The 13,265-nt window shown below is 34.4% G+C and overlaps 1 protein-coding gene across 1 annotated transcript; it reads left to right on the plus strand.

Annotated features, from left to right (window-relative positions):
• The first annotated feature begins 4,907 nt into the window (after nucleotides 1–4,907).
• On the plus strand, nucleotides 4,908–7,511 carry LOC131052577 (stearoyl-[acyl-carrier-protein] 9-desaturase, chloroplastic). Its single transcript, XM_059211941.1, has 3 exons — nucleotides 4,908–5,030; nucleotides 5,723–6,224; nucleotides 6,741–7,511. The coding sequence occupies exons 1-3, from the start codon at nucleotides 4,918–4,920 to the stop codon at nucleotides 7,299–7,301; spliced, it is 1,176 nt and encodes a 391-aa protein (XP_059067924.1). The 5' UTR covers nucleotides 4,908–4,917; the 3' UTR covers nucleotides 7,302–7,511.
• Nucleotides 7,512–13,265: the final 5,754 nt, after the last annotated feature.

The following is a 13,265-nucleotide window of genomic DNA, read 5'->3' on the forward strand; positions in this document are numbered from 1 at the left end:
CTCTAAAATCCTATGAACATTGATATATGCTAATAGTTAGATTATTATATTATTTATAGCATTTTCTTGCTTTCTATACCAATGAATATAGAGTAGATGCTAACATGATTATTTAATTGACTACTACATATTATTTTTTTTGCAACAATTATTTCCATTCTTTGCATTTTTACATAGGAATTTATATATAATTGACAAACATTTAATTTTTTTTGCCTAATATTAAATTTCATAGACATGTATGCAAAATAAGATCATAAATAAGAAATATATTGTAATAGTTTCTTGCAACCTTTCCCAAATCCTTGGCGGTTTTCCTAATATGGGATATTTGGAACAAGGCATAGAAATCTATTAATGTATAATATATAAAGATAATTCTTTTCAAATGTTGTAATTGCATATGTCCTTTTTAAATCTATGGAAAAAGTTGGAGGATTGACAGAATGCCTTAGAAAGTTGTGTTCTTATGAAATGCAATCTACTTAAAAAAATCTTATCACATTCCACATAACAATCTTTCAATTTCTGAAGCTATGGCCTTAGCCCGGGGAATTTGTCTCGCCCTCACCATGGGAATCAGGATTGTGGACATTGAGGGCAACTCCAAGCTCATCATTGATGTTGTCAAAGGGTAGAATAAGTTTAATTGGACCAATGAGGGAACCATCAGGGACACCTTGAGGCTCATCTCTGTGCTTGACTCGTTTAAAATCATGTATGTCTTTAGGGAAGGCAACAAAGTGGCGGATGTCTTGGTGGCCATTGGACTAAATGTCTCAGGCTTGAGATGCTGGAGGAGCTACAATTCCCTCCTAGATCATGTTAACTTCCTTCTTCAGGGAAGAGAAATCTAAAATTATTACTAATGATTGAGTTGCTACCAAGTGTTTCCTTACTCTCCTCTCTTCCCTTTGGGTAGTCTGGAGGTGTTGGTTTCATAATTCAAATTATGAGAATATCCCTTCAATATTTTCTGATGTGGTGGTGACTCATGCGGCTAGGATGGCGGTGATGGACATGATGCTTTATTGGCATTTCCTTTGGGCTTACAATGTCATGATGAGGCACGATTGGATTGGTAACGTGTTGGTTGCCACCGATATTTTCTGGTTCTTCATACCTTGTAATTAGGAAATCATTTCTAAAAGTGATTTCAATTTTTCCCATGTGCCCAACTTCATCTCTCATTTATTGACATTTGGCTCATACACTTCCCATTATCTTTTCTCAGCTTGCTTCTCGAAGGGTCTCTCCAACTTTCTCTGTGAAATTTTTTTCATGACTAAAGAAGCTCCGTTGGCGGATGATATGGGGGGCGACAGAGTTAGATACAAACCAGATAATCTGGATAATTTAAAAAATGACCCCCTGGTCTAGAATTTCTATGTTGAAGGAGGGGTTGCTAATTTTTTTGAATGTTTGCAGGCCACGATGAGAAGCTCTCGGTTGCTTTTTCCTCCTCCTGGTCTGGGAGGTGTGTCTCAGTGGGTGGCATTTCCTTTGATTTCTTTGATAATACTATTGCCCAGACTACGAAGCTGACCCTTGATGGCCGACGTTGGAAGCGTCCCAGCCATGTTGCCAATAGCCGAAGGTTTGAAATGATTCTTCTGCAACCACAAAGAACCTATCAAATTCCAGGGTGGGTTTGCTCGGGAGGAGCTCAAGCACTCATGGAACATGATCTGCCTTATGATCATGAAGTACTTCACTCTTGAGGGCAGGCACAAGGTATTCTACTACTATAATTTTCCCCTTCTCAATCATTTCCGCAATAATGATTTGCTCTATCTGCCCTTTTATTTACTGCATTCTATTGAAAGCTTTGTTAAAGACACCATGGATCCCAAGCATGGGGATAAACCGCCCTACCTCCTTCACCAGGGCCTCATTTACAGGTTGCATAAATTCCATGAGGCCCTTTGCCCCCCTAGAGCCTCTCGCTCTCTCAGCCCCCCATGCCTACTCCCCAGCAGCTTGTCGCCTTGTCTATGGCCTTCCGTGGATTTTTCCAGTATCCTCATGAAGGCTTTGCTACGACCACCATGTCTCTGCCTACTTATGCCTCTATTGTTTCCTTATCTATGGTTTCCCCCAGTTTGACCCTGTCAGCCTCTCCTAGTGCTTCCCGCTCCCTATCCAAAGGCAAAGGCAAAACCCCTATTAAATGCAAACATATTGTCTTTGATGACAATTCATCCTTTGAGGATGTTGAGAATGATAATCCTTCCCCTGATTCTAAGGTTAAAAGGAGATCCTCCAGATTGGCTTCCAAAAGCCATAAAAAGAAGACCCCGGTGATTGAAAATATTGACTTGGAGGAGGACCCCATTGGAGACAAGGAGGGAGAGGACCCTAATACTACTATGAGGCCCCTTTATGGGGAGGTTGTGGATGTGGATATGACTAGGGACCCCATGGTTCTGACCACTATTGGTGCCACTGTCACCGACAATTCTAAGATGCAAACCCAAGACCCTATTGATGTTAAGGATACAACCCTTATGAACATGGGCACTGAGGGTGTCATGGGTGAGGAAATTTTTTATAACAGAACCTTGGACTCTGGTAACTTGGACCCAGATTTAAAGATGGTGGAACAGGTGCTGCAATCTCTCCCCTTGATGGGCCTGGGTAATGATATTGACAGCCCCCCTACTGAAGATGCGACTAAGGAGATGGAAACCTGGGCCATGTGCTTGAATTTCAGGCTATCAACGACATTGTCAATTGACTCAAGAGAAAGATGGAGGCCTGGGATGGCCAAATTGTGGGCCTTAACAAATTTCATTTGCAGGTGTTACACAACTCGACGCTCACCCTCTCTCTACTGAGGGAACACTATGCAGACACAGAGGAGGATAAGTAGGAGGCTAGGGACCTATACAAGTTCTTGTCCAAAGAATGGAACAATGCCATTGATGCCACTGGGGTGCAAAAGGTACCCCTGTAATTTGTTTTTGATTTCTAAGACTTGGTCTCTTTTTGCTGTTAGTTGTTGTTAATGGTGTTATAGTGTTGTTTTTGCATTGTGGTCTCATTAATAGTTATGTTGTGTAAAGGGTTAGTGCCCTTGTTCTCACTGCTTTATTAATAAAAAACAATCTCTCAATTTATTTTAGTTTATTATGTTGTGTAACCAATTTAAAACTAATAGTGACAAAATTAATTTAATCATCATTTTGTCATTTGTGTTATAGGTTATGGGAGCTTGACAAAACCCTTCTTACTAGCTGAGGGTTCTTGTTAAAACCCTTGTTCCTTGTATTTTTTGGTCTAGTGTTTGTTGATTTAGACCATATGTTTGTGCCAACCTATATTGTAATGTCTTATGTGTAAGGTTTGGCTGGTGTTTGGCTGCATGTGGATTTACTAGTTTGTTGATTTTGGTTTGTGCAGTCTTTGGGTTTGGGCTTTGGATGCCCGTAAGTCTAGAAGGTTTTAGGTCCTTTTAAAACCTATTGTTCATTGCTGAGTAGTCTAGCTCATTTCTTGTTGGCTTCTATCTAGTTGTATGGGTTTCGGGGTCCCATCAAAACCTGTTTTATCCTAATAAAAAACAAACATAAAATAAAAATATAATGATTCATGATAATAATAATAATAATAATAATAATAATATATTGATATGATAGTATAATAATAACCAGAGTACTTGTATTTTTTAAAATTTTATGTAATCTACGCTGAGATATCAATTTTAAAAATATTTAACACTCATATATATAAATAGATCACTAGATTCATATTTAAAGTTATCAAGAATCAATTAATATAAAAATTCTACTTTTTCCATTTTTAGAACTATGCTCCAACTTCATGCCTTACAATAAAGAAATAATTTGCATCTTTCCATTTCAAAATTTAAATTAAAATAAACATTAAATATTTATCAAATTTTAAAACTCTTTAATTCCAATTTTAATAAAGCTCAAATTGAATGTTCATTCACAAAATAATTGTATTTATTTAAAATCTAAAATTATATTTATATTTTAGTGATCCATACATGAGAATACATCTAAAATAAGTTAAAAAATAAGGAAAGATTTTGAAGGGATGGCACAACCTATGAATTGATGAATGAATTTATGAAAGAAAATGTATTAGGATAAGTGTGGTTATTGCCTCTTAACTGTACACCTGCAATCTCTAGACATCTACACATAAGGATCAGTTTACCAACTGCTTTAAATAATCTCTAAATTCTTGCATTGTCATGCCTCATGAATGCAACAAACTTAAGTTTTTCAATCTCTCACATATCAAAATAGCTTTAACCATCCACAAATTATTTGAAGAATTATAGTTCAAAGTATTAAGATTTGATGGCAACAAAAACTTGTATTAATAAAAACTAGAAGCATTTAATTTAACATGTTTGTGACACTTAAATTCATGAAAAGAAAAGAAACATATTTAATCAATACTAATTGTATCTTCAGTTCAACCTCTCATGTGCCACTCTAAGTTTAACATATGCAATTAGTTAACTTGGTAATTATCTTAATCTAATATTATTAATTACGGAGAATTGAAATGTCTCTACATAAAGTCGACTTTTTTCTTACATTAAGAAAGTATATAAAAAAAATATTTAAGAATAATAATTTGACAATATAAAAATAATAATATATTAAAACATAATAATATAATCTTATCTTAATAATAATTTAATATTAATTTTAAATTTTTTTTTTTAATATGAACAAATTTGATATCCTTCCATTTGTATTACCTAAATTCCTTTAAAGATTGGGAAAGAGGAGAGGAAGTCGTCTAAAACACTAATGTGGTGAGGAAAGCATGATTTGGAAGTCCAAAATTCTTTACCTACTTCTACTGGAAAAGTGTTTTTTCTGTTTTCGCTGTGGTATTTTCTGTGAAATGGCATCTGCGTTTATTGTGAAATGCATGGTGAGCCCTAAATATGGCCGAAGTGAGCTTGGAGGATCTTCGCCGCTGCTGGATTTGGCGGCTAGATCTCGCAGGGTTTCGATGACTGCGATGATTTCTCATAAGGCCAAGTAAGTTTGATGAGATTTTAGGGATTGAAAAGGGCAGATCTGTTAATTTGATAACTAAGATCTTTCCAAGTGAAAACGATAAAGTTTTAAATTTTACAATGTTTAACATTTCAAGAAACGGGAAGTAAAAGACATTGATATATTTCCAATCTGTGTGATGAATTGTTAAGCTTCTGTGTAATACAGAGTTTTCTGGTGGATTCTTTACAGTTCAGAAACCGGAATGCTTTCTTACACACAGATTCAGAAAGCGGAGTAGACCTGTTAATTTGATAACTAAGATCTTTCCAAGTGAAAATAATTAAAGACATGATATTTCCAGTCTATGTGATGAATCGTAAAGCTTCTGGGAGAAATCTGTGTAATTAAAGAAGCAATACACAGTTTTTTGCAAGAAGCTTTACAATTCAGAAACCGTAATGTTAGAATCTTTACAATTCAGAAGACGAAATGCTTTCTTATACAATTGTCAATAAAAATGTATGGAAATGTGGATTTTTATGCTACTACGAAGGAAGCATCATAGCGACAAAAAATTGTGTTTAAAAGGAAGAAGCGTTGTTCTGTGGTTTTATGATTCTGTTTGGGATTTTCGCGAGTTTTATGCGTTTTTTTAGATGAATGGTACTATCTTTAGCTTTCTGTGAGATAGATTGCTGGGGAGTTTCTAAACTGACGTATTTCATTCTCAGGGAAGTTGAAAAGGGTAAAAATCAGTTCCTGAAGCGTCAGATTCATGAACAGGTGCTTCATTCCATGCCACCTCAGAAGATTGAAATCTTTAAATCACTCGAGGGTTGGGTAGAAGAGAATATATTGACCCATTTAAGACCCGTCGAGAATTCTTGGCAGCCACTAGACTTTTTACCCGATCCTGCTCCTGAGGCCTTTATCCATGACATTAAAGAGCTACGGGAGCGGTCTCGTGAATTGCCGGATGACTATTTAGTTTGTCTGGTGGGAGATATGATTACAGAGGAAGCATTGCCGACTTATCAGACTATGCTTAACACTCTAGATGGAGTGCGGGATGAGAGTGGTTGCAGTCCCACATCTTGGGCTGTGTGGACTCGTATGTGGACAGCTGAAGAGAACAGGCACGGTGATCTTCTCAATAAGTATCTTTACTTGTGTGGCCGTGTGGACATGAGACAGATTGAAAAGACCATACAGTACCTCATTGGGTCAGGAATGGTAAGCATTCATCTTTTCATTGATCTTCGCAAACGTATAGTGATAGCTATTGTAATTGTTGAATGTGATGTTGGTTGCAATTAGTTGTATTAATACAGTTTAGATGATTATTTTTTTTTTCTTTTAGTTTTTTGGATTTTATTGTATAGGTTTTTGTTTGCATCAATGTTTCGGATTACATTCAATGATTCATAATCAGAGTTCTCTCAAACATTCAATGATTCATAGTCAGAACTTTCTCATGCTGATGATGGATCAAAGAGTTGTTATGATGAATCATTGAGTTGATCCATCATCAAGATGAGAAAGCTGTAGATGAGAGAGCCATTGACTGTACGTCATTGAGTGTGATCTGAAATATTGATGCAAACAAAAGCTTATACAGTAAAATCCAGAAACTAAACTTCAATCAATTAGACAAATGTTCTTTTGCAGTTATCCTATTTGAGACCTTAATGAGGGTGATATAGATTATATTAACGTAATGCATTTTGACTTGGGTTCTTGTATCTATAGAATCCCCGCACAGAAAATAGTCTCTTTCTCTGCTTTTTGTATACGTCTTTCCAGGAGAGGGCAACGTTCATATCACATGGTAATACTGCAAGATTTGCAAAAGATCATGGTGATCTCAGACTAGCTCAAATATGTGGAACTATTGCTGCAGACGAGAAGCGCCACGAGACTGCATATACTAAAATAGTTGAAAAGTTGTTTGAGATTGATCCTAACGATACGGTCATAGCTTTTGAGGACATGATGCGGAAGAAGATTACTATGCCTGCCCATTTGATATATGATGGGGAGGATGATAAGTTGTTTGATCACTTTTCAGCCGTCGCACAGAGGTTAGGGGTATACACAGCAAGGGACTATGCCGATATCATGGAATTCTTGGTGAAGAGATGGAATGTGGAGAAACTAGAAGGCCTTTCAGCTGAGGGAAGAAAGGCTCAAGATTATGTATGCAGATTGCCGCCTCGTATCAGAAGGTTTGAAGAAAAAGCTCAAGAAAGGGTAAAACAGGGCCAGAAATGTGGTTTCAACTGGATATTCAACAGAGAAGTGGTGCTATGAAATGTTCAGAAATTAGAAAGTATATAATATGATATACTATAGTTTGGCAACGGACTATGTAGTCACTTAAAATGTAATTCATATGAAGGAGAACATTTTAACTGTTTTTTTTCCAACTCTCTTTCACATGAGTTGCATTTGGGTAGCTGGATAGACAGTGCTCTATAGTTAGTATTAGTTCTAAGATTTTTGGAAACTATTAATTATTTGTCCTTGCTTTGATATCTAGAAAAAAAATTGAAGGATTAAAAATCTTTTCTAATGTTTATGAATTATATTATATTTTATAATCAAATTTAAGTATTCATAATTTTTTATTGAGCAAGTTTCAATTTTCTGAGTGGATTTTTTTTTGTGAAAATAAATCTAAAGAAAAGGCAAAAGTGAAAAACCAATGATATGCTATTATAAAAAATGTAGAAGACCACCACTTGCATTGCCACTTGTCACAAAAATGCATGTCTAAAACAAATGTGTCTATCACGAGCCATTTTGGTAGAAAAGTGTTGAACTTATTTGTGTTTATATATTTTCAATAAAAAATCCATCAACTCTAATTAACCATCAACGAAAACAAGAATATTGAGCAGTGAAAGTGGGTGTTCAAATTTCCTTCACACAAAATGCAAAATTACTTATGATAATGCACTGGTAATATAATCAACGAGGGGCTTGAACCTATGACCTATGTAGCATTAATCTCAATTTTATTCTTTTAGCTCCAAAGATGATAAATAGATTTTGATTTGTTTGTTTGTCAATTTTTTGGGGAACAAATGGACATTAAATTCTGCCTTTTGAATGGTGATTCTTGCATTCAGCTAAAATGCAGACAAGACATTTACCTAATATGATTTGACATTTGATCTAATGCATTCAAATGTGTAATTCAAAAAATGAAACAATTGATTTTTCTTTAACCATTTTCAATATGAACTAATAAAGATTTAAAAATAGTATTTTTATAGTTATTAAAATATAAAATAAATACACACTATTAGATTTTTGCTCAAATTTTTTAATTCTATGTAATGATTGACTAAGCTATAGTCTAAAGTCAAAATCCATGACATCTACAATAGTGGACATGTGATTGAAAATTTAGTTTGAAATTTAATCTAATAGATTAAGATGTGTAATTCAAAAAGAAAATGATAAAAAGAATTTTGCACTTACAACCATTAGGAAACGACTAGGGTTGGTATATGACAGAAGACAACACCATCGTTAATGTGGATGGTTGCAATACAACCATTAGAAGATGACTAGGGTTGATATATGACAGAAGATAAAACATCAGCGTTAATGTGGATGAAAATACCTTTCGCAGGAGAAAACTGTTCAACACTCCATTGAATCTATGTTGCTAAAAATACGACTGGAGAACCTCGTTTCATTGACAGAAACACATTTCTTATCACCAACAACCTCGTTTCCAACAGGCGAATACGTTTCGAGGGCATTTCCAATTTGTCTGCTATGATCGTTTGTGAGGGATCTTTTTATCCTCATGGTTTATGTTCTCTCCACTCCACATGCGAGACTTTCTCAGATCTTGAGTATTTAAAACTGTGATCTTTCACTTTATCTTCGTACCAATTGCTGCAAGTGTAGTCAAGTAATTTTTTACTGATTTGACATTTGATGGTTTTATTTTGGAGCATTTGAAATCCCATCTCTCATGGATTAACTTTGGATTAACAAGTAGATGTATGCATTATCAATATGACATGCAAATCAAGATACATAGCAGAAGATTCAAGATGTATAAGGAAAAGGAAGTTTAAGGAATGGTTTAAACCACACACATTAAGTACACATTTCTAGGCTTAAAAGTATTAAGCACTCAAAGTTGACTAATATTCTCTATGCTTAATATTTTGCTTAATGTATGTGATCACACTAAGAATACACTTCTAGGCTTAAAAGTTTTAAGCATTCCAAGTTGACTAATATTCTCTAGGCTTAATATGTTGCCTAATGTGTGGTTTAAGGCTGGCCGAAGTTTAGTAGTCATAGTATTTCATTTGGGCTTCGCATGGTTCCTTTGTTAGATATTCATGGGTCCCATAGACTATTTGACTACTTAGTGAATGTAGGTTATATCACGTGCGTTAATTGCATACTAAAGAATCCCCCTATTTTCAAAAAATCTTGCCCTAAACTTCCTTTTTGTCACCCCCTCCCAATACATAGCCCCAATTAAAAACCTCCCTATTTTTCACTAAATATTGTATGTATCATTTTTTTCTTTAACATTTTTCTTACCCATTTAGATTTCTATTGTATGTTATGATAAAGAGTTGGTTGGGTTTTAAGCAAAACTCTAGATTTGGCGGAAGGTGCTAATATGAATTGATGGGTTCTAAATTAACTAGAGTTTCTATTTAGTTTGTCTTGGTTTAAAGTTGGAGTAGAGGAAATATTGTTAAATCCTTTCAATTGAAATTAACAAGTCATAGTGTTGGTGTTTCCAACTAGCTGCCGAAGAAATCCTAAGATGGAGCCATACTTGCTAACCAGATTCACACAATACAGATAAAAATTCAAATAGGAGACTATGAAATTGTTTTTCATTAAAATTTGTAGTATGATTGATACAATTCAGGAAAATGTTCAAACTATGTGTTAGGACTATTGAAATTTGCAAGTTATTTTGTTAATAAAATACTTGAGGCCCTGCTTATGCATGTGTTAAGGTTTTTGAAAATTTGGCTGTGTTAAAGAGGCATATATTAATCTTGACTTGTTGTCCTTTTGTTGTAATTTCTTCTTGACTTGTTAAATCGGTTGGTAGAGCTCTTAGTTACAACTTTAAGCCTATAACGTAGTTTGATGACTAGCCCTTTTGTGTTAGGATTTTGATTATCTACGAGCTCTAATATTTACTTAAGCCTAATGTCAAAAATGTTTTTAAATTCCCTAGCGATGACCCCCCATACCCTCGAGAAAAGTAAGTTGTTTTGACATGTGCAAATGCTAATCACTTAAGTGATTAGCATTCCACAAATCTCACAATTGATTATTAGCTTATTTTTATGCACCTACAAAGTTGTGGGTTGTAAGTTGTAAGTGAAAATGCTACTCCATAGATTCGCAAGTGGATAATAAGGTTCAAATGTTTACTTGTGGAGCTATGCAGAGATAAAAGTAAGGCATGCAAAGTGAAGTATGTTACTCTACAAAACCACAAGTGGTAGAAAATGAAGAAAAATGAATTTGCAGAGCTATGGGAGATATAAGGTAACTTCATCTTATGTTCTAGTGACTTCATCTTCAAAGCATGTTCTTTTAGTCACTCCTAAGTCATGGTCCCATCGAAAGGTCATCGGGTTGTCATAGAAGTCTACATCATGTTCGACCGATCTACCAAGCTGATGTGGAAGTCCAAATCATGACAAATATATAACATAAGAATATTTTTGTGGCATTGGTGATATCCTTCTCAAAGTCTCAACACCTTGACAATATCCACCTATCAACAAGGACTTAGTGAAGGAATGATACAGAAGGTTCACTAGGAGATTTCTTAGATCTCAATGACTTGGTGATGCCAATGTGGAAAGTGTTCAAGAGTAAATCTCTTATCAGTGAGATCTTGCACTTAGGGGAGGCATTGATTCTATCTTGTTGAATTGCCGATGCACATGTGAATGGACACTCAAAAAGAAAAAGCTTATCAGTGAGATTCTACATCTCGAGGATATTAAAATTTTATCTTGCCAACTCGTTGATGCATACATGGATGTACATATTAGAATTAATAACCTAGCAAGAAGGTTGTAAGTGAAAAATATGTGGTGTCCATGTCACCAAATAGTAAAAATAATAAAATAATGTCAGAAATCGATAGAAGATATTTTTGACTCTTACAATCCACTGATGTTGACACATCTAGGAGATGTTTGTGTGCAGTCAAGACAAAAAGATAAAGTGGAATTTCTTGATTGGTTTGAGGTAGAATCAAAACTTATCTATGATGATTTAAAAAAAATTCAAATACCCAATGATGCTAAGTGTTGCAAAGTTGACCATCAATAAAAAAAATTTCAAATTTTGCCAATGACCATTGATCAAATAAAATCAATGACAAAGTTTTAAAATTGCTCAACTAATCATTCCAAGGAAAGAAATCTTGCACAAAGGATATTAATCACAGACACATGATAGATAGATAGTTGATAAATGCACCAGTTTGAGTAGACTTTCTCAATTTTGAGAAAAAAGGTGATTGAAGGCAAAAGAAAAGGCAAGTTCAAGCTCTGAAGATTGTGTTATAGTAAAGCTGAAGAAGAATTGTATATAAGCGAATTTGAAAAGTGAGTTGGCTTATTTCCTATTTTATTATATCTATCTATAATTTCTTAAAGTTTAGAGACTAAAGTAAATGGAAACCCTAGGCATAGCATTAATTCAATCTTTAGGATTGCTTCGTAAAATTAACAAACTACAAAACATGTCAACCTCATCCAAAACCTTTGCATCAAAGGGCCCTAAACTCAAAAGAAAAAAGGAGTCAAACCTCATCAATGACTTAATTGCTTAATTACCAAGGTTTTCTCAAAAACCAAGAACTCTAGTGCATGTAGAGAGATTTCATGACTCTCAGAGGAATTGTAAAGAAGCTTATATGCCAATCAAAGGCCATAACATTTTCAGATAATTTTAGATCAAATCAAATAGAGAAGAGCCTAAGCGTAATCCATGGAGACTAGGGTTGGCTCGATTTATAGTCCCAAATGTATTTGTAAATGTGGGCTTAATTAGAGTAATTTCAAATAAATACAATGCCAATACAAGGTACATTTGATCAATTTATTAGAACTTGTTCGAAATTAGTAAAGCTACAATTTGTCAAGTGTTTTTCATGGAGGATGTAGTAGGTATTTGACATGGTTATAGACATGGGTAGTTTGAGATTATAATACCACAATGTGGAGGGGATTTACAAGAGAAAGTGGCTACCACTTCACGGTCCCAAGTTTGGTAACAAACTTCAAAACTTTGAGAAAATAGACCTACCACCTTATAGTCTTGAATTATTTCACATGTATTTTCAAATAACTTATTATGCTCTGTGTCAAATGCTTGGTTTTGAGGGACATTTACACATGTTTGAGGTACTTATAGTGTTGATGTGTGATGTCCAAAGTACTATTGTAAATAGACATTTTGACTATCCTAGTTGTGTAGTAGAAGGGGTTCACAATGCCCTAATTTCTATTCAAAGGGATAGTTCATTTTTCACATTCAAATGGTATTTCTTATTGATGCATATATTGCTATTTTTTGGATAGAGGAATATATTTTGGATTAATGATTTATTAATTAAGCTCTTTGATGATAAAGGAGAAAGGAAACCTGTGTAGGTATGGACATCTATTTGGGACTATGGTTATAAACATGCCCAATATTTATGTTTTGAGGAGAATTTTGTTTGAAAACTGTATGGTTTATTTGGTCAGAACCCTCTAAGGCTGTCAAATAAGATCATGAATTTCTTGAGGCTTAAAGGAAGGGAACAAGAGATAAAGGTTAAAATAAACCATAATTGGGCTAGTCCGTATATCTTAGAGAATGATACTTACATAAGAGTCTATGAATTTGAGGGACAACCACATTTGATGCAATTGATAGCTCCTAATAGATTGGTATATATAGAAATAATAAAACAAATGCATGAGGGAGATGCTCCTTTTGATTAGTCACATAAGGGTTGTTTACTCCCTTCTTATCTTCATTTGAATGACAATTCTTGTATTTACCTAAAATGCAAACAAGACATTGATGTAAAATTCAAACAAAGACATTTACCTAATATAGTTTGACATTTGTTTAATGAATTCAAATGTGTAATTCAAAAAACAAAAAAAATGAATTGTGCTTTGTGTATTTTCAATATGAATGAATTGAAAGAATAAAAAATGATTTTTTTTTTGTTTTTTAAAGTATGAAATAAATATA

The sequence above is a fragment of the Cryptomeria japonica genome, chromosome 9 (genome assembly GCF_030272615.1).
Source record: "Cryptomeria japonica chromosome 9, Sugi_1.0, whole genome shotgun sequence".
Taxonomy (NCBI): domain Eukaryota; kingdom Viridiplantae; phylum Streptophyta; class Pinopsida; order Cupressales; family Cupressaceae; genus Cryptomeria; species Cryptomeria japonica.